Below are 27,113 nucleotides of genomic sequence, written 5' to 3' on the forward strand. Positions count from 1 at the left end.
AGCAAAGCAAAACTCTCCACTATTCCTAGCTTATTACAGTAGTTCACCCCCACACTGAGATTGGTACATTCTAATTCAAAGCCTAAAAACAACCAGAAAAAAAACAAAAACTAAGCAAGAATTTCCCATTAATTTACTATTCTTGCTCGCTTTTCAGAAAGCAAAAATGAACTTACAACAAAAAACTTACTCCAAAAGAATTATAAAAGAAAAAATTGAAGGCAGTTCTAGAAGTTTACCTTTGAAAAAAAAAAAAAATCAGTCCCTACTGCAATAGCTAATGTGTCACAATATTTTACTCCAAAATTTCTGTACTGTTGCCAATATACTAAAAAGAGTATACAGCCAGGAAGGTAAGACGTGCCTTATTATCACTAATAACCAGCTACGGTTATCTGAAAAGCTTGGGAAAGAGGTTTTGCTCGTTAGAAGGGTTCAAGGTTACTAAGAGATAAGGTTGCCAATTTTACCTCGTTCCTCTGATATCGAAACGAGTTGGGATCCTACTCACAATTTCACCACTATAGCGGACTTTCTATGAAACTTAAAGGAAAAGTGACATATGTCAAACACTGACTTCATTTTTCAAAAAGATAAGCAAAATCCTAGTTTAAAAAGTCAAAACGACTTCCCGTGTTTGGATTTCACGTCCTTCAATCTACTCAGCCGCCGACCACCTTCTAACCCGACGTATCCAACCGCGCAGAGTTATGACGGGGAAGGCAGGAACACGCACAGAGCGTCGCCCCAAGTTTACCCCTGAGGAGGCAGAAAGCCCTAAGGAACAGCCGGGTAAGACTACGAGTGGGGGGCTGCACCTTTCCTTGTGTCCCGAGCCCTACTGCCTCCCTACACCCTGCCCCGCCGGAGAAGACGGGACTTCTGCGGCGCCCGGTCCCTGCAGAGTTGAGCATGTGCCTGACAGCCCCAGGCAAGCCCGGCCTGGCTTACCTTGAGGACCGGGGTCAGGTACTCAGCCACTTCCAGCGCCTTTCCCTTCACCGTATTAATCACATTCTGCATCCTGGGGCCGGAGTAGCGGCCGGCCCCGCGACGGGATGGAAAGGGGAGCCGGGTCAGGTGCCGGGAGTCAGAAAATGTCCCCGCTGCCGCCGACTCGCATCAGCACCCTGTCGGCGGCACCCGAGGGGACGGGACGCGACGCGACGGGACGGGCGGGACGAGGGGGCGGGGCGGCAGGCACCGCGCGCGAGGACAGGGCGCGCGCTCCTTGCGCCCCAGGCAGCCGGCGACGTACCCGGCCCAGCTGTCACCCGGCCGCGAGGGAGAGTAGCGGGACCGAGGGGAGACCTGAAGGGAGAAGCGGCCGCACGCGCACCCCTCGCCCTCCGGGGAGCTGTCTTTCCTCCCTTTACTTCACTCGCGCCCCTTCCGGCTTCCCCTTCCTTCTCTCACTCTCTTGCTGTAGCAGCGCCGCCACTGGGGCCTCACGTGACACTGGACTCTCCCTGCACGTGACAGGAGAAAGACCGCACTTGGGCGGGATAAGCTGCTTCTCCCCTCCTTCCGGAAGCGTAACACTGAACGCGCCTGCGCAATGGGTGCCGGGTCCGCCTTTTCTCAGTCTCAACGTAATCATGCTTTTTGTTCCGCAATTGGCGGCTTAGGAGCAGCGGCTCTTTCGCCTTTACGTACTGTAACTTCTCCGAGTATGGGGCCTAAATGCTACTGCTGCTACTACGGGGCCAGACAGTTACTGTCTCAGCTCTAGGATGTGCGTTCTTCCACTAGAAGCTCTTCTGAGGGAGGTAACCGCGCCCCCCGGGCAAGCAACTGCGCGTGCGTATCAGGGGAGGGCGCGCCAAACAAGAGCCCTACTGCGCATGTGTGACCAGAGTAGGCATTCCTTGACTGTGAAGGGAAACTTGGCTTCCTCCTGTGAGGGAGGCGTCTCGTTGGTCTTTATGCGTGCGCCCAGTTGGGCTGTCAGTATTGGCATTTCTCCCCACTCTCCGCAGGCTCTTTGTGCTATTCCTACGATAGGGTGGGAGGCTTTGGACAAGTTACTTACTCAGCCTGGGGTTTAGTGTCTTCAACCTATCAAAATGGCATTAGACTCATTGATTCCTACGATCTCCTCCATTTCAAACTGTAGTTCAGCAAAACTTTACGGCAGTATTTCAGGTATTTCCATTTTGATTGTTACTGTAATGAAGTCCTTCCCAATAAGCTCTTTTTCCTCCGAGGGAAAAGAGGAGGAAAATGCAATTCTGAAAGTCTCATCTTTACAGCAAAATTATTTGCTAGTAAGAATAAAAGCTAGGCCGAGCGCGGTGGCTCACGCCTGTAACCCCAGAATTTTGGGAGGAAGAGGCAGGCGGATCATGAGGCCAAGGGTTCGAGACCAACCTGGCTAACATAGTGAAACCCCGCCTCTACTAAAAATACAAAAATTAGCCGGGCGTGGTGGTGGGTGCTTGTATTGCCAGCTACTTGGAAGGCTGAGGCAGGTGAATCACTTGAGCCTGGGAGGCAGAGGTTGCAGTGAGCCAAGACCACGCCGCTGCACTCCAGCCTGGGCTACAGAGCGAGACTCCATCTCAAAATAAATAAATAAATAAAGGCTAAAGAATTGCTTTGTTGAAGAATTCTTTTCTACTGTTGCAAAGTGTCATTTGCTCACCTGCTACCTTTGTCAGCACGTCTAATCTGGTTCTTCCTTTTCTGTCTCTAGAGTACTCCCTCTTATCAGATTTTGACTTTCATTTCCTTTTCTCGTAGTTTCTTCTGTACGCCTAAACTTTCTTGGTGCTGATATAGTCATAGCCAAACATTTTTTTAAAAATTCCTTTTCTGTCCTCACAATCAATGGTATTTGCATTTAGAGTCTGCCAGCAAGGTTATTCATGAAAGTGTTTTTCTCTTTAAGGCAATTAAAAAACAGTGGAATGGAACGACAGTGCTGTAGTCAGCCTATGTTATGCTCCTTGCCAACAATGTATACATTCCTGCTAGGTGCCGTATTCATTGCTTTAAGCTCAAGTCGCATCTTACTGGTGAAATATTCTGCCAATGAAGGTAAGTTAAAACTTGGTATATGTATGGAGCACTTCCATCTAATCACATTCTCTGTCTCATCTTTGGTTTTCTTATATATAACATGGAGATAAGAATGCCTTTTGCTTCATGCGAGTGATAAAGCATGTTTAAAATTTGATTCTTTAACCTTGCATTCCTCAACAAGAAAAATATTTGATGCTGGTTGAAATATGAGTCAGCCCTTTAGGAAAGAACCAGTCGTAACATTTGACTATTGTTTCAGTCAACAGGTGTTTCTGGACCTATAGCAAAAGGTGTAATTGCACCTTATTTTGAAGTAAAAGGATGTATTTGTTTGGTCACTTGGCATTTGTGAAGTACTTACTATTGTAATTATTGTATCAATGGTACAGTGTCAACATTGTATTGTGCAATGATATTGTATCAACAGTATAAATTATAAGCTTTGATAAGTATGTATTTAAGAAATCTATTTTTTTATGTAAGGATTTAAGCAAACACTAATTGAATACTTCTTACTAGTTATTGAGGATACATACAACCATGACATGACCTTTACTGGTCTACTTGGAGTGTCAAATGTGTACCTAAGTCTCTGTTGCAGTTAGCATTTATCTGCCAGGCACTAGGCTACGTATTAGCAGCAGGCTTCAAAGTGCATAAAACATAGACCTTGTTCTGAAGACTTAGTTTTATTAGGAGAGACATAAATGTAAACCAGTCATGAAAATCCATTATAATAACTGCAATAATTGATACATGCTGAAGATGCAAAGATTTTCTAGAGGATAAAGTTATATATTCTGTCTGGTATGGGATGATATGGAGTTCAAATGACTCAGAGAACACTCTGATTAGGAAACAGTTGATCCAATAGAAGTCAAGGTGAACAAGGGTATTCAAAACAGAGGCAACAGCCTATATAAGGGAACAGAGGCATAAAAAAGCAGGATATGTTGTGAGAACATGTAATTCAAAATTACCAAGCAAAAAGTTAAAGGACTTGTGGCCTAGCGCAGTGGCTCACGTCTATAATCCCAGCACTTTGGGAGGCCGAGGCGAGTAGATCACTTGAGGTCAGGAATTTGAGACCAGCCTGGCCAACATGATGAAACCCCATCTCTGCTAAAAATACAAAAAATTAGCCAGGTGTGTTGTTGTGCACCTGTAATCCCAGCTACTCGGGAGACTGGGGCAGGAAAATCACTTGAACCTGGGAGGTGGAGGTTGCAATGAGCTGAGATCATGCCACTGCACTCTAGCCTGGGCAACAGAGCAAAACTCTGTCTCAAAAAAATAAGGAAAAAAAAGGTTTAAGGATTCAGAAGAGAGGTAAGGAGTGTTTGGCTGGAGAGAGGGTGATAAGTGTCAGACTGTTAAGGACTTCATATTCCATGGTAAGGAGCTGGAACCTTAGTCTCTAGGCCAGTCTGAGGGATGAGGGATACTTGAATAGTTATAACTAGGAGGGTAAAATGAGGGACTCATGGTAGCTGGGTGGCAGTGGAAAAGACAGGAAGCTTGATAGCCATTAAGCAGTTATTGCAAATTCAAGCCATAGGTGATGAAGACTCACTCAGTGTTTTGGAGGTAGTAAGCCAAGTAAGATAGATTAAGGAATATTCAGAACATAGAAGAGACGAAATTTGGAGAATGTATTGATGAATATGAATGTTTTATAGCTCCAAGGTTTCTGGTTTGAATGCCAAGTGGATTGATGCTGTTCTCAGCTGAGACTGTTAGGAGGAAGAGCAGGTTGGGCAGAGTTTGAAAATATTGTAGTTTTAGTTACGTACCTTCCATGAGGTCAGGAGCTGTGTCCTTCCTGCAGTTTTCTGCAGTATCTGGCATATCATGCACATGAAAGAAATGCCAATTATATGAATAAATAGGAGGTTTTCATTCGGATATTTATAGTGGGCAATAAGTTAAATGTTATAGAATATAGATTTAGGGACATTTATGTTAAATTGATATTTAAAACTTAAGGAACAGAGAGAGGGCTCATGCAGAATGAGAAAATAAAGAGTCATGGCCAAACTCTGAGGAATGCCAACATATAAGGTGGCATGTGGACGATCAGAAGAGCGTTAAGGAGAAATCCTAAGCTAGATGGGAGAACTAAATAATGCACGTCTCATAGAAAGGAAGGAAAGAGCTTGAAGACTGAGAAAGAATTCCAACATAATGATAAGATAAAGATTCTAAAGATACCTGATTCTAAAGATGCCCTTTAGAATTAAGAATGAGAAGATGTTTGGTAATCTCAGAGAGGAGGTAGTTTTCAGAAATCAGATTATTTGGAGATAAGGCCTGAATGGAAAGTAAGTAAAGGGCAGATAACGAATGTTGATACTGTTTCAGGGAGAGAAGGTATGGCAACTAGAGGGAGTCATATTTTATATTTTGTCTTTCAGATGGGAGAGTTTTGAGCATGGTTTTAGGCCAAGGGCAGTAAGCCAGTTAGTAGAGAGGAAAATAAAAGAGATACACTGAAGCCAAAAGAGATGGAGTCAAGTATCTGAGGAGAAGGGAAGGTTTGTTTTTTAATTTTGTTTTGAGACAGAGTCTTGCTCTGTGGCCCAGACTGAAGTGCACAGGCACAATCTTGGCTCACTGCAACCTCCACCTCCTGGGTTCAAGCGACTCTCCTGCCTCAGCCTCTCGAGTAGCTGAGATTACAGCTGTGTGCTAACATGCTCAGCTGTTTTTGGTAATTTTAGTAGAGACTGGGTTTCACCATGTTGGCCAGGCTGGTCTCAAACTCCTGACTTCAAGTGATCTGCTGGCCTCAGCTTCCCAAAGTGCTGGGATAATAGGTGTGAGCCACTGTGCCTGGCCAGAAGGGAAGGTTTTAAAGGGGAGATTGGTTGAATAGCAGGGCCTTAGCCCCCTTCCTCTGGGGCTGAAGGGAAACCAGTGAGGATGAATGCCATATAGAAAACGTATGTTAGTGTGGGCAGGAGATGTGTGGAGGGAAGTCACATACCATGTTGTGATATGATCTGGGATCGGCCATGAAAGGACTGCAAGAAAACTGCTGAAGAGCAAGAACAAGCTAAAAAAAGTGACAAGAGTTTGAAAGTTATAATCCAAAGTCTCTCCTTCTTATGTGCACATGTTGGCTTATGTGTGTCATGACAGAGATCATGAGAAGTATCATTGGAGGATAACAGAGTGTGAATTAAGTCTAACATTGAACTGAGAAAAGGGAGGAGATGTTTTAACTATACTTTGAATGATGGGGAAAGTTGAACAGGCAGATACTTAAATTCAGGTGAACATTTATTAAGAGCCAGGTATATGAAAGTTATTAATATGGTCCATTTCCTATAAGGATCTTCGATTCCATTTCACTCCACACACTTCCAGTGTGTCAAGTAGTGCCATATAGGTTTAGAGGTAGTGCCATAAGAACAGAGATGAATAAAGAATTGATAGTTTGAGAAGGTAAAGGGAAACCACAGAAGAGAGGAAGAAAGTATTCTGGATAGACAGTGTCCATTTGGCTTTTTTCTCCCCCTATACTTGGCCAGTTTTGGTTTAATGTGACTGAGAGATACAAGCAAATGTTTTCAAAAGTGGAGAATATGCATTCCTGAAAATAGTACCCAATTAAGTTTATGTTTATCCTTGGCAAAATTGTAAAGCAAGTTGTTTGTAAGCATTTAGAAGAGACAGGTAACAGTTAAGATGAAGTCATACCAACCAAACCTCACTTCCTAATTCTATTGATTTGCAATTTAGGATGTAACTTCCCAACTCATGAGTGGGTTTGGGTGTAAAGGTAGCAGAGCCCTAGGCCAGTTGTCCTCTTGCCTCAGATAGTTTCCTTCTTTACCCCAGTGTACCCTTTATCTTATCCCAGAATGCCAAACAAATAGTAATGTTTTCTGTGTGTACCATGATACAAAGCAGATTGGAAAACTCTTAAGGAAATGTCACAGAGTGTACTTCAATTTTAGCAAGGCAAACAAGTCATGAGAAGAATTATGAGCTGAATAATTCAGCAGGTCAATTCATAACTGTTTGATGAGTCGGTGTTGATTGATGATCGTTTAGCAGGCAGTCTCTAATGCCACGCCACAGTGCTTTCCTTGCCCTTAGTCTTAGCCTTCTCAACATATTTACATATTTATGTAAACATATTTATTAGCAACTTGGATGAAGACATGAGAGGCATTTTTAACAAGTTCAAGCATAATAAAAAGCCGAATGGAATAGGGATAGCTCATACATTAGGTAAATGAATTGATTAAAAAATCCAAAGGAGCAAAGCCAACTGGAAGAAATTTAATATAACCAGTATAAAATCCACCTTCTAAGTTTTAAAACAATTATAAGTTACACTGTGTATACAAACATACATAGAATAAAATATATAGTTAAAAAACGTTTCTGTTACATTTCAGAAAACAAGTATGATTATCTTCCAACTACTGTGAATGTGTGCTCGGAACTGGTGAAGCTGGTTTTCTGTGTGCTTGTGTCATTCTGTGTTATAAAGAGAGGTAAGTCTTGAAATGATACTATATACTTGTTAAAAATCACAGGACCAAAAAATGTTAGAACTGGAAGGAACATTTTATATCATTTAGTTTAGTCCATTAAATTTTATATGAGGAAGCTAAGATACAAACATGAATGTGTTTTAAAGGTAGAGAAACAAGCTCAAAGAGAAAGTATTATGCAGAGCTGCGTAGGAAGAGGAAGACCTAGGACACCAACCGCTTTCCTAATACCCTTCCTGTTGCGCTATCTTGTTACTTGTTCTGTGATGGTTTCACGCAGTAAGTTAGTTTTTATGTAGATTCAAGATTTTCTAAATCATGTGCTCTCTGACTTGAGATGTATCATATTTCAAAATAGTTCCCATTTCCTACAGGGAAGGTAGCATAGTGCACTGGCATCAAAGAGATTTTTCTGGGGCAGATTATTTTAACTTCTCTGAGCTCCAGTTTTCTGAGCTTTCACATAGGGATACTAATTTCTTTCTCAAATGTAAAGTATATAGCCTTTCATGGAATGCATATGCTCTTTAATATACATTAACTCCTCAACTTAGTTCCCCAGTTATTGGGCCTCAGCTCCCTCTGCCTCTTTTATCTACCTTCCCACATGAGGTAAACGTAAACTTTAGAGCATTAAAGTGTTTGCCCGCAAGATGTCTTTTCATACTCCAGGGTTTCAATCTTTGCAGTTTCTAGTTAGTGAATACATTTCTTAATCTCATAAAGCTCATGGATTATTTGTAGCATGAGCTCATGCATTATTTGCAGCATGACGAAAGCCTTAAACTGCCTTTGTCTTTTGTTTTACATTCTGTCTGCTACAGTGCCTTTCTAAGTTTTTAGAAACCTAGAGGTGGAATAATAACTGACTAGGATTACTAAAAGTGAACTTTATCTAGTTCCATATAAATACATTTCTATTTAGTATCCCCCTTTCTTGATCTGCCCTAGCTGGGCAGATCAAACATTCCAGTGTGAAGGCTTGATTTTTCTTTTTTTAACTTAATTCTAACTTGTTGATCTCCCTCTTGGCCTTATGCTCTTACAGCAGTAAGAGAAACCACATATGTATCTGGAGTTGCCTTAAGTAATACTTCTGTTATCTGAAATTAATGGGAATTAGGATAATCAGTCGTCCTAAGGTTGTTGCTCATTGTCAGTGATGAAACAGTGGTGGGTTGAAGAGAGACAGTAATGAAATTCCATATTGTCTTTCATTTCTTAAGGCTAATATTCACTTATGGAGGCATGTTTTTAAAGCTGTCTATAAAGAATTGTATCAGTAATCAAGTGCAGTGTAATTTCTCTAAAAATGTGGGCATTCTCATCAAGGTCATTTATTTACACTGTATTTTTTTCTAAGATCATCAAAGTAGAAATTTCAAATATGCTTCCTGGAAGGAATTCTCTAATTTCATGAAGTGGTCCATTCCTGCCTTTCTTTATTTCCTGGATAACTTGATTGTCTTCTATGTCCTGTCCTATCTTCAACCAGTAAGTAAATATGACAAAGAAAATATCATTGAAAAGATATGGAGAAATAAATCCTAGAATGAATTTTTTTTTAATCATTTTTGTTGGCATTGTTAGGTTTCTCGTTGCCCTCACTGGCCTTCCTGAGATTTTCCCAGAATTATCTGAGTACTTTATCAATAGGCAAGCCAGATTCTCTAAATGGTCAAAATTACTGTATCAAATTGGGCTGACTACTATTGGGGAGTTGCTCCCTAGACCAAGGAATCTGAAGCCGCCTCTGTTTATGTAAAATAGTATGCTTATTTTCTGAGACATCCTATGGCCACTAACCTCTAATATTCATCTCAGCATCCAGGACTTCCATCCAAGAAAACTTCCCTCATTAACTCAGAAAGTTACACACTCAGTGAACCTTTCTTATACCTGTTTTAATGTAGTTTATATGAATTTTATCTGTATGGTTTTCTTTTCTGCTAGTCCTGTCATTTAACCACCAAGTTCTTCAAGGTTAAGGCTTGTGTCCTCCCAACTAGAAATGCCATTTTTAACTGATGATGCTGAAAATAATTCTCATCTTTCTTGGCATCCTTAGTGTCAATTTAGAAAGCCATTAGTAATCCGAACTGGACTTGCGTTTCTGCTTTCACCTATTACTCAGTTTGGGTCATAATAGGTCACATGTATTTTTCCCCTTAATATTTTATAAAATGAAGATTTTTTTTTTTACCAAAATGTGTTTTAAATTTCTTTAAAAAGTAAGTTCAGGCATTTGATTACAAATAGAATTTTTATTGCTACCAGTCTTCTCTGTGAAGTTGCTTAAATATAACCAAATCAGTTTTAGGGTGAGATGAAAAGGAGGGCTCAATATAGAATTGTATTAGTCTGTTCTCACAATGCTAATAAAGACATACCTGAGACTGGGTACCTTATAAAGGAAAGAGATTTAATGGACTTACAGTTCCACATGGCTGGGGAGGCCTCACAATCATGGCAGAAGGCAAAAGAGGAGCAAAGTCACGTCTTATGTGGCTGCAGGCAAGAGCGCTTGTGCTGGGGAACTCCCATATATAAAATCATTAGATCTCATGAAACTTACTCACTACCATGAGAAGAGTATGGGGGAAACCGCCACCAGGATTCAATTATCTTCACCTGGCCTGGCCCTTAACATGTGGGGATTATTAAAATTCAAGGTGAGATTTGGGTGGGACACAGCCAAAGACAGGGAACTGGGCCCGTTGATCACCTGAAGTTTTTTTCTCGGCTCTGTAATGCATATTGCTAATAAGTGTCCAGTCTATCCAGAATCTTTCCTCTCCTAAATTCTTGCTTTTTAGAGAATTGCCATCCCCAACAACATAATTATTCAAATTCAGTAAGTAAATATTTATTGTATTTTATCATATCCAACACATTAGCTCTGAATTTGTATCTCTTTTCTGTGTTCCCCAGTACCAGAGCAAAATGGCAACTTCCTTATTATTCTTCCAGCTTATTGCTTTGCTCTTCCTTCCTGATTGTGTACAACCATTTATCTTACAGAATAAAACACATGCGTACTCTGTGTATTGTTGTGCCTATGTTTATTTAAGGAATTAAATAGAGATGCATGGAAGGTTTGGGGCAGAAAGCTCTGATGTTTTATTTATTTTATCTTCTTGCATGGAAAGAGTTTTCAGAGTTTTCAGAATTCATTAAGCCAGTCAGGGTGCATGGTTAGGCACTTTTGCACTGCCCTTAATGTGATTCATCAAGGCCACTCTTTCCACACTCTTTAACTTTCCTCTTTTCCTCTTACTCATCTCCTATCTAGGGGTTCAGAGGCATTTGTCTACAGAGAAGTTCACTGAGAAAACCTTAAAATGGTGGTTGCTGTAAATATTCAATAGAAAAACAACAATGTTATGTTCTTGGAGTTGTTGCCATTTTTATTGAGTTTGTTCTTATCTTAATTTAGCTGCATATTAGCCATGTTTGCTTTAATTAGTGGGTATATATGACTGTTAATATCTTTTGGGGATTTAATCACCTTAAAGTGATAACAAGCAGAAAGGTAGAATGAACTACATCCTAAGATTTGTGTTAAATTGCTACTATTGTCAGATCTAATTATCGGGAGCCATGATGGAATTTCATGCTTTCTGAGCATAATGCATACATGTTCAGATTAATACTCTCATGAGTGAAATAGGACTGTATTCATAAAAACAAACAGTTATAAAATCTGGCTGATAACATTTCTAAGTGTTCAGAACAACTTGAATCAATGCACAGGACTGTCAAGTATGAGTTTGGTATTGAGTTACTGGAGTGCAGCCAGGAAAATTGATACAATTCCTAGAATGGTAAAGATGCTTAAAAATAGTCTATATTTCAATTTTCTTACTATGTTAGTGGGCCAAACAGTACCTACCTTCTTTGTGACCATAGAAACAGTATTAAAAATCTTTAAGGCACTTTGAGAACTTTGAAAAGTAGGCTTCATAAGCATAATAACTGTCATTTCTACACTTAAACCTTTAGAACATGTAAGTAATTTCAGATCCGTACATAAAGATTATTTACACAGGCAGTGCCTAGACAATAATTTGATCATATTTGCATGAATTTGACAAGCATCAAAAATGGAATTTAATCCTCAAGTGAAATGGCTCCCCTAATAAGCCCCTCTGTGTTTTGACCAAAAAGCTTTTTTCGTCAAGTGAACTGCCAAGCTAGGAAATTTCTGAGGTCAGTACTTTGAATTGTAACTCTATCTTCTCTTTCTTTCTAGGCCATGGCTGTTATCTTCTCAAATTTTAGCATTATAACAACAGCTCTTCTCTTCAGAATAGTGCTGAAGTAAGTAACTTGCTGTGAAAACGTATAACATACTTTAACACAGACCAGTTTCAGATGATATACCCAGAACACTGAACCCTCAGAATCCCAAGGCCATCATTTTGTTCCTAATTGGCTTTGTGTATTTGGCACGTTTAAGCCATGTAGAAAGCAGCTCTAGTGCTAGTCCATTTACATCTTCTGCTATAAGATGAATGAAATATCTTGAGCATCTCAAAAATAAGATAATTGACTGTGTTTTAATTAGTATTTTTATATTTAGTGCCAGATTTTCAACAAAGAATTGATGAGCTTTTTATGCAAAATCTTTCTTCACTAATAGGGAACCAAATGGTTTCCAAGATTGTTAATATATTTGTAATTTGAAGTTTGGAGATGATAGATAATGGCAAATTTTTTATTAAACTACTTGAGATGAGGATATGACTTAAGCACTAACTAGCAGAGGATTTGTGTGAAGAATCTAGTCAAAATTATGATGAAGAATGATAAGTTTTTAAGCTCTTAAAAATCTTATCGCCTATTTTTACTATCTCCAAGAGGACCATTGAATAATATAAACATTTTTAAGTAAACAAGATCTGCTTGAGAGCAGATAAGTAAAATGATTCCAAGATTATTTCCATATTCCAAGATGATTAAAGGATCACTAAGAAGGGAGTACAGGTCTCAAAAACATGTTTGTTTGTTTGTTTGTTTGTTTTTTTGAGACGGAGTTTCGCTCTTGTTACCCAGGCTGGAGTGCAATGGCGCGATCTCGGCTCACCGCAACCTCCGCCTCCTGGGTTCAGGCAATTCTCCTGCCTCAGCCTCCTGAGTAGCTGGGATTACAGGCACGCGCCACCGTGCCCAGCTAATTTTTGTATTTTTAGTAGAGACGGGGTTTCACCGTGTTGACCAGGATGGTCTTGATCTCTTGACCTCGTGATCCACCCGTCTTGGCCTCCCAAAGTGCTGGGATTACAAAAAACATGTTTTTTTAAAATGTTTGTCATTTACTTTAAATGAGTACTGATAGTATTATACTGAAGTTGTATAGTATAAAAGTATTATGTCAAAATTACATCAGTTTAAAACTGAATTTACTGAAGATGAGACTAAAAGTGTATATTGTGTGACTTGAAGTTGGCCAGTAGCTCTAGTTCTACCCCATGGTAAGTGTTCCTTTTTAATATTTAAGCATTTAACTATTTGTATTAAGAAAGTTAATTCTAAGTTTAACTAAATCTGAATCTATTTATGCTATAAATTTTAAATACTTGCTTTTAATACTAATTGTAATAATATTGATTACATTTTTCTAATTTTAGTAATAACACTGGTATGAATTAAAGTTCAAAAAAGTCTACATACTTTATGTCTTATTTTCAGAGGGATAATATTGATTCTTATTTGCTTTGTTGTTGACATCTCTCTGTTTTAAATCCTTGGAAAATAATGTGCTAATAAATCTAATATTGTATTTTATGAGAATGCCTTTTAAGTATTTTATTACTTTTTTTGTTGTTGTTGAGACATAAGTCTCTCTCTGTCACCAAGCTAGAGTACAGTGGCACCGTCTCAGCTCCCTGCAACCTCCTTCTCCTGGGTTCAAACAATTTTCGTGCCTCAATCTCCCAAGTAGCTGGGACTACAGAGGCACAACACCACACCCAGCTAATTTTTGTATTTTTAGTAGAGACAGAGTTTCACTATTTGGCCAGGCTGGTCTCAAACTCCTGACCTCAGGTGATCTGCCCACCTTGGCCTCCCAAAGTGCTGGGATTATAGGTGTGAGCCACTGCACCTGACCTTATTACATTTTTTAACTCTTTTTTCTAATTGTGGTAAAAAAATTAAAAAATTTACCATCTTAACAGTTTTGTTTTGTTTTTTTTTTTTTTTTTTGGAGACGGAGTTTCGCTCTTGTTACCCAGGCTGGAGTGCAATGGCACGATCTCAGCTCACCGCAACCTCCGCCTCCTGGGTTCAGGCAATTCTCCTGCCTCAGCCTCCTGAGTAGCTAGGATTACAGGCACGCACCACCATGCCCAGCTAATTTTTTGTATTTTTAGTAGAGACGGGGTTTCACCATGTTGACCAGGATGGTCTCGATCTCTTGACCTTGTGATCCACCCGCCTCGGCCTCCCAAAGTGCTGGGATTACAGGCGTCTTAACAATTTTTAAACGTACAGTTCAGTAGTGTTAAATATAGCCACATTGTTGTGAAGTAGATGTTGAACTTTTTCACCTTGCAAATTTTAAACTCTTAAGTCCATTAAACAACTCTCCTAACCTCACCTCACCCCAACCCCTGATAACCATCATTCCACTCTCTGTTTCTATGAATTTGACTATTTTAAATTCCTCATATGAATAGAATCATACAGTATTCGTCTTTTTGTGACTGGCTTATTTCACTTAGCATATTGTCTTCAAGGTTCATCCGTGTTGTAACATGTGACAGGATTTCCTTTCATTAAAGCTGAAAAGTATCTCATTGATATATAATTATTTTACATTTTGTTTATTTTTGCATTTTGAAGTCAACTTTGTTTTATTTTGATCTTTTTGAAGTTGGTGGTGTGCATTGGTTTTCCCTATTTAATTTACTCTTTGTGAATAATTTGATGGTTCTTTTCCCCTTTGCGATGAAATTTTGACGTAGGAGTAGCAGCTTAATAGTTCTATCACATGTTCTTTGTTTGCCACTTTTCATTTAGAATATTAAATCTGTCGTCTTATACTTGATTGGAGCAGAACTATCAAATTGCTTTCCCATAAAGGTAAAGAATATAAGGCTAAGGCCGGGCGCGGTGGCTCAAGCCTGTAATCCCAGCACTTTGGGAGGCCGAGGCGGGTGGATCACGAGGTCAAGAGACTGAGACCATCCTGGTCAACATGGTGAAACCCTGTCTCTACTAATACAAAAAAATTAGCTGGGCATGGTGGTGCGTGCCTGTAATCCCAGCTACTCAGGAGGCTGAGGCAGGAGAATTGCCTGAACCCAGGAGGCAGAGGTCGCAGTGAGCCGAGATCGCGCCATTGCGCTCCAGCCCAGGTAAACAAGAGCAAAACTCCGTCTCAAAAAAAAAAAAAAAAAAAAAAAGAATACAAGGCTACAAAATAAAATAAAATAATAAAGATTTTAAAAAATAAAAATAAATAATTTTTAAATGTTTTAAACAAATAAAAGGCTATACAAAAGCAGGAAATAGTAAGTCTGGTAACTATTACAAGAATTACTTGGAGGAATTTGAAAGTGGGAAAAAGAAAAATATTATCATCTAAATGTCTTTTTATCTTTTCTAAAGAAACCTTATATGAATGTGCAGATTTGTTCTTTGAAGTATAAGCCACTGGTTTATGGTAGAAATCGGTAGCAGGCATTATACCTTGTAGCCTTCCTCACTGGTTTGCTTGTAACTTAAGCAAAGTTGTATAATCTTGTTTGCTTTGGCTTTGGGAAATAATACTAACCTAAACATTGAGATTTGGAGGCAAAAGATAACTAAGACCAGAACTTATTTTTACCTAAAGAATGTGTATAAGTTTCTCTGATTTCCTCAAAGAAAAGGTATGGAAAAATAATTTTTAAAAATTATTTTAAAATACATTTTGAAACATGGTAGATGTCTAGGAAGTAAGGGTAAAGTTTAGTTACTGTCTGAAACAGCAGAAGAACAAAGAAAAGTGCTACTCAGTGGTAGTATAAGAATTTCTCCAGAATCATTCACTTGATAAATTTTCTCTATGATTTCTCATTATAAATCTGCCCCTTGTCACTCTCTCTGTGCTACTAAGAAATGTGTTTTTTACAGTTTCTTGAGAAAACAATATTATGTGAGTCTTTCCATTTAATTGTTTTTATACTCTGCCTTAGTCTCCTACCACCAAATGTAGTAGAAGTGCTCTTATCTGACACAATTTGAACCTATTGGTTAGTTGCTAGGAAAACTTATAGTGGTGAATCATATACATGAGTATATATATAAAATATCTAAACAATTTATTTTAAAATATGTAAATGTACATGTATTCATCATTGTGATGCTGAACTAAAGCCCACCGTTTGAGTATATGTAACTGATTTAAATTCCTTAGCTTACCTATATGTTATTAGAAAGCAGCTTTTTATCTTCTGAATGATTTGTGAGTCTTCCTAATGTGTTCAACTTAGTTTCCATAAAAACAGCTTCTTGTCTTTTACTCATAGTTTATCACTTATGTAATCATTATATAGTGACAGCAGTGAAATCACCTGGCAAAAACACGTTTAGGAATGAGATTGTGTGAGCAAACAATTCACTTGGGAGCAGAGGCCCTCGGGAAGAGTAGCCTTCTAGCCATAGGCATTCAGCTCTGAGCATCCATTACTATGTTTTACTGGGGCAGTGGAGAGATGAGTGAAGTGAGCTTCCACTGTGTTGTATCAGTTAAACTGAAGAACAAATTCGGTTATGCAGACTCAGTCGCCATTTCAGGTTGTCAGCAGAGTTTAGAGGGTAATTTATTCAGCTTTATTTTGTTTCTTAAAAATCTACTGTTTTTTAATTTTTAGCTTAATCCTTAATAAATTTTACCTTCCCTAGAACAGTACCTTGAATGAGTAATTGTTTACAGAAGGTATTATTTAGCTTAAGGACTTCTTTCAATTCTTTTTTCTTAATATCAATATTAGTGAAAAATTTATAGCTGCTAGAAAACTCTAAAGGATTTGTACATTATGTTATTGCCTCACTTGTGATTTGCAGTAATTAATTATAGAATTTTTTTTTTTTTTGTAAAATGGGCACCCATTTTTCATCTCTGTTGTCATTCTATTTGCTTTCTACTACTTAATGTATACCAGCTACACCTTCAGAAATTTAAGTGATTAGTTCACAGTTGTTCATCTGATGGCATAGGGCTGTGCTAACCCCATCACCAAGTTCTAGATCTGGTTATTTGAAAATTATATATGTATGAGAAAGCATGTAACAGTGTGCACAGGTATGCTGCTACCTAGGCTGGTCTGTGCATTTAGCAGTTTCAGAGTATGAAGCTTTATAGAAGCATAGGTGAAATCAGACACAACTTCCTATATGTGCATCCTGGAAACTTAGAATTACACTTAGGAGGTGTGATCATGCAGAAGGAAGACATACAAAACCATGGATCAGATTCCTTCCTTAGTCTTTAAGTACATGACTTTGGGGAAATCAGTTAACCTGTTAGAACTGTTTCCTCCCTTAGAGCAAGAATGCCAAAGTGCATGGTAGGTGCTTAGTAAATGCTCAGTGATGTAAAACTTCTTGTAACTTCTGGTTCTCACCTATTGCTTTACACTTTTGCATTTGTTTATGTTCCTCTTTTTTCTTGGTGTTCCCCTTCTTCATCTAACTAACTGATCTTCAAATATCAAGATTTTGTTCCCCCAAGAGGCCTTCTGGCAACTCCAGTGAGAGTGAGATATTCCTCTTTTCTTTGTACATTCTTGTTGCTTTTACATAGAGACTCTTCCCTCGCCTGTTTCATCTTTTAGCTCAAGTGTGATTTCCTCTTTGAAGCAATACCTATTTATAGATTCTAATTTTCCTCAGTATACTACACTCGTTCCATTAATCACTTTTCACACATACTGAAATCATTTAGTTTCATTGTTTTCTCACTATTAAAGTGTAAATTCCTTGAACATAGAATTTACATCTTGAACATCTTTTATCTCTCCAGATTGCCTGGCACATAGTAGCTGCTTATTAAACATCTGTTGAACTGAATGAATTGGCAAAATGGAATAATATAGACGCCCTCTGTATCTCACAAGTTTGTTGCTAAGGAAAATAAGTAAAGAATGGTTAGGACTTTGTAAATTGAAATACTGCCCAAAATATCATTTTTCTTTGCCATGTCAGCCAGCAGGTTGCGGTTTAATGCTCTATGATTAGGCCATGGATCTAGAGCTAGCCTTCTCCTTTAAATCTTTTTTGGGTTGGGGACACCTTTAAAGATTTGACAAAGCTTTGAAGGATCTCAGGCATAGGGGGAAATTCATCTATATACAAGATTTCTGAAGTTCATCTACATTCTTTCTGGTTCTGGGAAACCAGGTTGAGAATCTCTACTATAACTTTATAGTAAGATAAAAGTTATTGTGCCAGAGGTCCAAGATAGTAGAGATTTATCTTTTATCTTACTATAAAGTTATAGTAGAGATTCTCAACCTGGGAAACCAGGGGTTGTGCCAGAGGTCCAAGATAAGCTCTAGAGGTAGAAAAGAGGCCATGTTAAAGTTCAGCAGTCCTTTATGCTAAAAACTCTCAATAAACTAGACATTGATGGAATGTGTCTCAAAATAATAAAAGCTATTTACGACAAACTCACAACCGATATCATACTGAATGGGCAAAAACCGGAAGCATTCCCTTTGAAATCTGGCACTAGACAAGGATGCCCTCTCTCACCACTCCTATTCAATATAGTATTGGAAGTTCTAGCCAGAGCAATCAGATAAGAAAAAGAAATAAAGGATATTCAGTTAGGAAAGGAGGAAGTCAAATTGTCTCTATTTGTAGATGACATGATTGTATAATTAGAAGACCCTATCATCTCAGCCCAAAATCTCCTGAAACTGATAAGCAACTTCAGTAAAATCTCAGGATACAAAATCGATGTGCAAAAATCACAAGCATTTCTATACACCAGTAACAGACTTAAAGAGAGCCAAATCAAGAACGAACTGCCATTCAAAATTGCTACAAAGAGAATAAAATACCTAGGACTACAACTAACAAAGAATGTATAGGACCTCTCAAGGAGAACTACAAACCACTGCTCAATGAAATAAGAGAGGACACAAACAGATGGAGAAACTTTCCATGTTCATGGTTAGGAAGAATCAATATCGTGAAAATGGCCATACTGCCCAAAGTAATTTATATATTCAATGCTATCCCCATCAAGCTACCAATGACCTTCTTCACGGAACTGGAAAAAACCACCTTAAAATTCATATGGAACCAAAAGAGAACCTGTATAGCCAAGTCAATTGTAAGCAAAAAGAACAAAGCTGGAGGCATCACACAACCAGACATCAAACTCTACTACAAGGCTACAGTAATCAAAACAGCATGTTACTGGTACCAAAACAAAGATATAGACCAACGGAACAGAACAGAGGCCTCGGAGGCAACACCACACATCTACAACCATCTGATCTTTGACAAACCTCACAAAAACAAGCAATGGGGGAAGGATTCCCTGTTCAATAAATCGTGTTAGGAAAACTGACTAACCATGTGCAGAAAGCAGAAACTGGACCCCTTCCTGACACCTTACACTAAAATTAACTCCAGATTGATTAAAGACTTAAAACATAAGACCTAACACCATAAAAACCCTAGAAGAAAACGTAGGCAAAACCATCCAGGACATAGGCATAGGCAGGGACTTCATGACTAAAACACCAAAAGCATTGGCAACAAAAGCCAAAATAGACAAATGGGACCTAATCAAACTCCACAGCTTCTGCACAGCAAAAAAAAAGAAATAATCATTAGAGTGAATCAGCAACCAACAGAATGGGAAAAAATTTTTGCAGTCTACCCATCTGACAAAGGGCTGATATCCAGAATCTACAAAGAACTAAAACAGATTTACAAGAATAAAACAAGCCCATTCAAAAGTGGTCAAAGGATATGAACAGACACTTTACAAAAGAAGACATATATGAAGCCAACAAACATGAAAAAGTGTTCATCATCACTGGTCATTAGAGAAATGCAAATCAAAACTACATTGAGATACCATCTCACGCCAGTTAGAATGGCGATCATTAAAAAATCTGGAGACAACGGATGCTGGAGAGGATGTGGAGAAATGGGAACACTCCTACACTGTTGGTGGGAGTGTAAATTAGTTCAACCATTGTGGAAGACAGTGTAGCAATTCCTCAAGGACCTAGAAATAGAAATTCCATTTGACCCAGCAATCCCATTACTGGGTATATATCCAAAGGATTATAAATCGTTCTGTTATAAGGACACATGCACACGAATGTTCATTGCAGCACTATTTACAATAGCAAAGACTTGGAACCAACCCAAATGCCCATCAGTGATAGACTGGACAGGGAAAATGTGGCACATATACACTGTGGAATACTATGCAGCCCTAAAAAATGATGAGTTTGTGTCCTTTTTAGGGACATGGATGAAACTGGAAACCATCATTCTCAGCAAACTGACAAAGAACAGAAAATCAAACACTGCATGTTCTCACTCATAGGCGGGTGTTGAACAATGAGAACACATGGACACAGGGAGGGGAGCATCACACACTGGGGTCTGTGGTGGGGAACTAGGGGAGGGACAGTGCGGGGTGGGGACTTGGGGAGGGATAACGTGGGGAGAAATGTCAGATATAGGTGATGGGGAGGAAGGCAGCAAACCACATTGCCATGTATATACCTTTGCAACAATCTTGCATGTTCTTCACATGTACCCCAAAACCTAAAACACAATAAAATATTTAAAAACAAACAAACAAAAAAACCTGTAGGTTAGAAGGAAACCTACAAAGAAGGGAAATGACTTGAGTAGCCTTAAGGGGCAGGTGTTACAAAAATGAACTTGAATTGTTTCTCTGAACTTGAATTGTAGGAAATGCTAGCAAAAACTGGGTACAGTTTATTCAGTCAAGTACTCAAGTGTCTGAGTTTTCACTAGAAACTGTTGATATGGGGGGAAAACAGTAGTAAAATCTTGTTTTTCATCCTTGAACAGGAGGCATCTAAACTGGATCCAGTGGGCTTCCCTCCTGATTCTATTTTTGTCTATCGTGTCCTTGACTGCCGGGACTAAAACTTTACAACACAACTTGGCAGGACATGGATTTCATCACGATGCCTTCTTCAGCCCATCCAATTCCTGCCTTCTTTTCAGGAGTGAGTGTCCCAGAAAAGACAATTGTACAACAAAGGAGTGGACTTTTACTGAAGCTAAATGGAACACCACAGCCAGGGTTTTCAGTCACATCCGTCTTGGCTTGGGCCATGTTCTTATTGTAGTCCAGTGTTTTATTTCTTCAATGGCTAATATATATAATGAAAAGATATTGAAGGAAGGGAACCAGCTCGCTGAAAGCATCTTCATACAGAACAGCAAACTCTATTTCTTTGGCATTCTGTTTAATGGGCTGACTCTGGGCCTTCAGAGGAGTAACCGTGATCAGGTTAAGAACTGCGGATTTTTTTATGGCCACAATGCATTTTCAGTAGCCCTTATTTTTGTAACTGCATTCCAGGGCCTTTCGGTGGCTTTCATTCTGAAGTTTCTGGATAACATGTTTCATGTCTTGATGGCCCAGGTTACCACTGTCATCATCACAACAGTGTCTGTCCTGGTCTTTGACTTCAGGCCCTCCCTGGAATTTTTCTTGGAAGCTCCATCAGTCCTTCTCTCTATATTTATTTATAATGCCAGCAAGCCTCAAGGTCCAGAATACGCACCTAGGCAAGAAAGGATCCGAGATCTAAGTGGCAGTCTTTGGGAGCGTTCCAGTGGGGTAAGTTTGTGAGGGTGCTCCTTTTTGCTTGTTCTCCCCAAATTTAAAGCATAGTTAATTCAAGGGGAAAAAAAAATCAGTACTGATTTGTCAAAGAATGTATTGGATCTCTGACTTTTAAAACAGAATCAACAAACATTCATTGGACTCCTGATGTTTGCAAGGGCTCATGATAAATGCTACCAGGGATAGAGAAAAAGTATAAGTCAGTCTCAAGGACCTTATGTGTTATTTCATAGAATACTACAGAATTATACACCTGGAAGATACCTCATAAGTTGTCTTGTCCTGTCTCCGTAGTTTTACAAGTGAAGAAACAGGCAAAATGATTTACCGATAATAAATGAAAGAACTGGTACTACACTGATGTCTGACTCATAGTCTCTTGCTCTTTATATTCCACCATAGTTAGGGAAATAAGCTCATTTGTGAGAGAAGATGGTCTTTTATAATAGTAAGTCTCGTTGAATAGAAAGCCTGGCTTCTAAGTCTTCCCTGTAGTTGTTCACAAGCCAGTGTGCCGGAAAGTCAGGGTTTGTTTATTTCACTAGAAAGGTAGTTTTCAAAAGGATCCTTGCAAGGCAAGTAGGAGGAAAATATTTTCTAGAAAAATGCTTATGCAGTTATTCTGAATATCTCTGAGTTGTTTGCAATTGTTTTGGAAAACTTTGTCAATCATATTATTAGCAAATTAATGATCTTTTGAAGATTGAATTAAGTTAAACATATGTTTAAGTGAAATAGACATCTAGCTTTACATTTTTCATGAACATGCAAAATATGAAATATTTTATACAGGGAACATTTCACTCTTTGAGAAAATTAATCTATTGTTTATTAACATTGACGGCAGAGCTTCCCTGGGTGTAATGCCTCTGTCGTGATACAACAGATTCTCAAGATGAAAAATTTAGGATCTCGAGTTTCAGATAACCTTCTTTAGCCAGAGTGTACATTCAGAAATGCTGTATTTTTCAGCAGCTGATAATGCTGTTTGCTCTAATTTTTAAGTAAAAGAAAATCTATATAGGTAACAAGGCCTATGAAGGCCTATTTCTCTTTCTGCAAGACCAGTAGGTGGTGCTCCTCACTTTGCTCATGTTAGCTTTGAAATTTAGCGTACTGAGTGCACTTCACTTTTTGATCCTCTCATACCTCTGTAGTTAACTTTCCAACAACTTAAATATTTATTTAATTTGACCAGGTTATATCTATAGCTTAATGATATAATGAATACAAGTCATTGTTAGTAAGGTTTCCCTTTAGTATTCATTAAAAATGCTACATTTCCAGTTTTGTTGTAATTACTGACTTCATGTTTCCTTTTAGGATGGAGAAGAACTAGAAAGACTTACCAAACCCAAGAGTGATGAGTCAGATGAAGATACTTTCTAATTGGTACCCACATAGTTGGCAGCTCTCTCAAATCTTATTTTCACATTTTCAGTGTTTGTAATACTTATCTTTTTACCTTGATAAGCCAGAAATGTTTCTAAATCATAATATTCTTTGCATATATCTAGCTACTCCCTAAATGGTTCCATCCAAGGCTTAGAGTAACAGGCTAAGAAATTCTAAGGAACTGATAATAGGAGTAACAATATGAAGAACTGATTAACATCTAAGTACTTGATAAATCAACAAGATATATTTGCAGATTATTTTCCTTGGCCTCCAAGCTTCCAAAAAACTTGTAATAATCACGTTAGCTATACCCTATAAATATACAAATAGAGATCAATTTGCCAGATATTCACAATTATGTAGTTCTAATCTACATGCCAGAGTCTTCCTTTTTTTAACATTATAAATATCTAGGCTGTCCTTTGAATTTTGAGGCCCTAGAGATAGTCATTTTGCAAGTAAAGAGCAATGGAACTCTTTAAAAATGTTGGTTGAAGGACCTAAATACCTGGCCATACCATGAATTTGGGATAATGTAGTCTGTGCTAAATATTTTGCTGAAAAAGCAGTTTCTCAGACACAAAACCTCAGAATTTTCATTTTTAGAAATTCATGGGACATTTGATTTTTGTAATAATTTTTTGATGTTTTAAACGTTGGTTCCCTAGTCACCACAGTTACCACTTGTATTTTAAATCACTTAAGCCATGATGGGGCTTATTCCTCCACAGTTTTGAGTATGACAAAGTCTTGACATCATTGCTCCTGAATTATTACATTTTGGAGAATAAGAGGGCATTTTATTTTATTAATTATTAATTCAAACTGTGAGTATTGTATATCCAAGAGTTGAGACACTGGCTTCAGAATTACACGAGATTGTCAGTAAAGCAGATGCCTAGGAGCTTTAAAAGGGATCCTTTCAAAAGTATCACTTTCCAAACATGTTGACTTTTGCTGACATATGAATATTACTACTATAAAAATAGACCAGTAATAATTAAGTCATTTTACAGTACTACTTCACACTTATAAGTGCATGGTATTTTTCATGGTATTTTGCATGCAGCCAATTAACTCTCGTAGATAGAGAAGTCAGGCGATAGATGATTTTAAAAATGAGAAGACGTAAGTGACTTTCCCAGGGTCTTGCAGCTGGGTGATGATAAAAGAGCGGGCATTAACTGGCAGGCCTGTATATTTACAGACTACTATACTGTAAATTTGAGCTTTGTGGTGTCATTCTCAGACAACTTATACATTTCTTCTCTCCTTTCTCCTAATTTTCATGCAGATGAATATAATGTAATACTGTCGTATAATTCATTTGTGATATCCACAGTAATATGACTGGCAAGAATTGGTGGAAATTTGTAATTAAAATAATTATTAAACCTATGTCTTCTGTTGCCACTCTGTCATATAGGGTGGGATGTGGAGCACTTTTAATCTTAAAAAATAGAGTGAGACAAAAACCTACACAACTTTTAAAACTTTCTCTTTAAGTAGATCTTGACTTCTAAGAATAACAAAGGCATTTTCATCAGTTATGTGAAACAGGAAGATTATATCTGTATGGCAATTCATTTTAAAGATAAGGGAAATAAGGTACAGCAGGACCTTTTAGGAAATATGGCATATAAAGCATTTTTATCTTATAACACATAAAAATTACAAAAATATTCTTAACAAAGGTATCACATACAGAATACATTAAATAGCAGATATCAGTAGTGCATGGAGATTGATTTTCTTATTTACAATTTTGTTCCTCACCTTCTTCTTTGGAAAGCATTTTTTGCACAAAGTTAAGTTTACATATGTTAACTTGCCACTTAATGAGAGAAGGAGAGAAAGGTGAGAGCACAAGAGCATGTGCTGGAACTAAAAATGTTAAGTCCTTAGCGATGCAGCAATCCCTCTACTGGGTGTCTACCCAAAGGAAAAGAAATCATTTTATCAAAAAGACACCTGTGCTGGTATGTTTATCTCAGCAGTATTCACAGTAACAAAATCATGGACTCGACCTAAGTGTACTTCAGTGGTGACTGGAATAAGAAAATGTGGTACATATACACCATGGAATATTTTGCAGCCATAAATAATGAAACCATGTCCTTTACAGCAACGTGGATGCAGTTGGAAGCCATTATCCTAACTGAAATCATTCAGAAACGGAAAATCAAATACCACATGTTGTCACTTACAAGTGGGAGCTAAACTGGATCCACATGGACACAGGATTCCAAAGTGAGAAAGGTGGTGTACTCTTCCATTCTCACGCTGCTATAAAGAAATACCTGGGACTGGGTAATTTATAAAGAAAAGAGGTTTAAATGACTCAGTTCTGCATGGCCAGGGAAGAGGCTCAGGAAACTTAAAAGCATGGCTGAAGGCAAAGCAGAAGCAGGCACCTTCTTCACAAGGTGGCAGGAGAGAGAGTGCCAACGGGAAATGCCAGATGCTTATAAAACCCTCAGATCTCATGAGAACTTACTATCATGAGAACAGCCTGTGGAAAACTGCCCCAATTATCTAATTACCTCCACCTGTTTCCTCCCTGAAAACCTGGGGATTATGGGCATTACAATTCAAGATGAGACTTGGGTGGAGACACAAAGCCTAACCATATCAGATAAGAAGGGCATGAGGGTTGGCAAAGTATCTATTGGGTACAATTTTCACTGTTTGGGTGATGGGTCCACAAGGCCAAACTTCACCATTACGCAATATACCATGTGTACGCAATGTAAAAAACCTGCAAACCTATCCCCTCAATCTGAAAAGTATTTTTTTTAAGATGTGAAGTTCTGATGTGTATCCACTGGAGGTCTTGTGGGCACCACTGTTTTAAGAAGGTCAGAGGTCTAGAAACCATATCCTGCATGCTCCTGAAATTGGGATAGTGTAACCTGGAGAGGAGCAACTGTCACGTGCAAAAGGAAGTAGATTTTTTTTCTGTTAGGGAGAATCAAACTACAGTGAGATTTATACAGTAGTGGTCATTATTTTATTATAATAAAGACCTTCCCATAATACGTTACTTTTCAACAGTTAAAAAAACCTTCCTGAAGAGTAGTAGAGAATAGTAGTAAGTGATCACTGAAATTTTAGGAAGAGATTTCTTCATTGGTATACAAGTTGGAATAAGTGATTTCTAAAGTCCCTTTCTATTTTTAGATTCTCTTCTGCTCAGTTATGACCTACACATAATGCACTGAATCTCTTCCCTTGATAGTTTCTGCATAGCCTTTGGTTGTACCACAAGTGTGGCCTGCAGTGAATTACCTGATCTAGTTCTGTCATTGGTCTTAGGACTGAACTCTCCAGGACTGTGCCTAAATCTGAGGGAAAGCAGCAACCCAGCTCTTGGTTATAGAGAGAAAGATGGCTTAGACCCAAGATCTCAAATTCTTGGCCAGCTGCATCTTGTTGCCAGAGATTTTCAAGATCCACATACAGAGGGGATAACTTGTCAGAATTACTCTATAACTTAAGGCTTTTTTGCCTCTGGAGTCCCACGTCGAAGTCTTGTCACTTGTAAGCTGAACTAGACTTGGTGGAGCTGCAAAGAATCTTTTTGCTTTTCTGTATAGACCCAATAGGCTTTATTAAATAGCCCATATCCTCTTTGGATCCTTTTTCCTTTATCTATGTCCTATTTTTCCCATGAACATCTATCTACCTTTCCTGTGGGGAGAAGAGGCAGAAAAAGTCAAGCTCAATGAAGAGTGATATTTTTTCTCTAAAACCTAGAGCAGTTTCTGAAACTTCTTTTTAAAGGAAAAAAATATTCTCATAAATGTCAGTGTGGACTTTTTTCTACTTTACTGTTATTTAAATACATACAAACATAATAGGAAGTATAAACTGTCTATACTTTTTATGTGAAAACCAAAACATTTACAAATTAAAATACAAAGCTTTAAAGCCAATAAATTTCTATTTCAAGTATGAATGTAATGAGAAGGTGGTATTTTGCTAAAATAGAAACATAACAGTCCACCAACAGTCCTGCAGAACTGCCCTCATTGCTGTTTTAGCTGCTTTAAGTATTAACCTGTGGCTGTCAACAAAACTGAAACTTTCTGACTTTGCAAGTCATACATTTAATCCTGCTGGGGATTTATCAACCCCTGTTCTTAACAATTCCATATGGATGCTACTAACTCCCATTGGGCTTGGTGTTGTGGAAAGATTTTTAAAATATCAGCTTTATGTGTTTCCTGAAGTTTTGACAGAACACACTAGTGAATTTCCCTAGGCTTGGCACTTTTTTGAGATACATTTTTTTTCCCCTCTCACATCATTCTCTATCTCCTTTTTCCTCTTCT

At 38.3% G+C, this 27,113-nt stretch overlaps 2 protein-coding genes across 7 annotated transcripts in view; one reads left to right on the top strand and one right to left on the bottom strand.

Annotated features, from left to right (window-relative positions):
• ATG3 (autophagy related 3) overlaps window positions 1–1,461 on the bottom strand; it is a 26,657-nt gene extending 25,196 nt beyond the window's left edge. The window contains exon 1 of the mRNA XM_064374610.1: window positions 952–1,461. Within this exon, the coding sequence (XP_064230680.1) occupies window positions 952–1,023 (72 nt within the window). The 5' untranslated portion in view covers window positions 1,024–1,461. The remainder of the gene's footprint in view (window positions 1–951) is intronic.
• SLC35A5 (solute carrier family 35 member A5) lies at window positions 448–24,177 on the top strand. 6 transcript variants are annotated; one of them, XM_012464015.2, is made up of 7 exons: window positions 448–792; window positions 2,891–3,039; window positions 7,434–7,532; window positions 8,896–9,026; window positions 11,785–11,852; window positions 20,595–21,375; window positions 22,705–24,177. In XM_012464015.2, exons 2-7 carry the CDS (start codon window positions 2,910–2,912, stop codon window positions 22,768–22,770), a joined length of 1,275 nt encoding a protein of 424 aa, XP_012319438.1. In that variant the 5' UTR covers window positions 448–792; window positions 2,891–2,909; the 3' UTR covers window positions 22,771–24,177. The 6 variants fall into 6 exon arrangements, with proteins under 6 accessions (XP_012319438.1, XP_012319437.1, XP_021524564.1 ...); XM_012464014.3 differs by lacking the exon at window positions 448–792 and adding an exon at window positions 1,540–1,769; XM_012464018.2 differs by lacking the exon at window positions 448–792 and adding an exon at window positions 1,562–1,769 and having other exon boundaries at window positions 11,785–11,833; window positions 20,720–21,375.
• The last annotated feature ends 2,936 nt before the right edge of the window (window positions 24,178–27,113 follow it).

Source organism: Aotus nancymaae, unplaced genomic scaffold, assembly GCF_030222135.1.
Source record: "Aotus nancymaae isolate 86718 unplaced genomic scaffold, 86718_ANA_hifiasm-v0.15.2.pri h1tg000011l, whole genome shotgun sequence".
Taxonomy (NCBI): domain Eukaryota; kingdom Metazoa; phylum Chordata; class Mammalia; order Primates; family Aotidae; genus Aotus; species Aotus nancymaae.

Coding starts and splice junctions, on each gene's coding strand:
- SLC35A5 (XM_012464015.2), top strand. CDS start 2,910: ATGGAACGACAGTGCTGTAGTCAGCCTATGTTATGCTCCTTGCCAACA. Junction 3,040..7,433: donor GAAATATTCTGCCAATGAAG/GTAAGTTAAAAC, acceptor GTTACATTTCAG/AAAACAAGTATGATTATCTT. Junction 9,027..11,784: donor TCCTGTCCTATCTTCAACCA/GTAAGTAAATAT, acceptor CTTTCTTTCTAG/GCCATGGCTGTTATCTTCTC.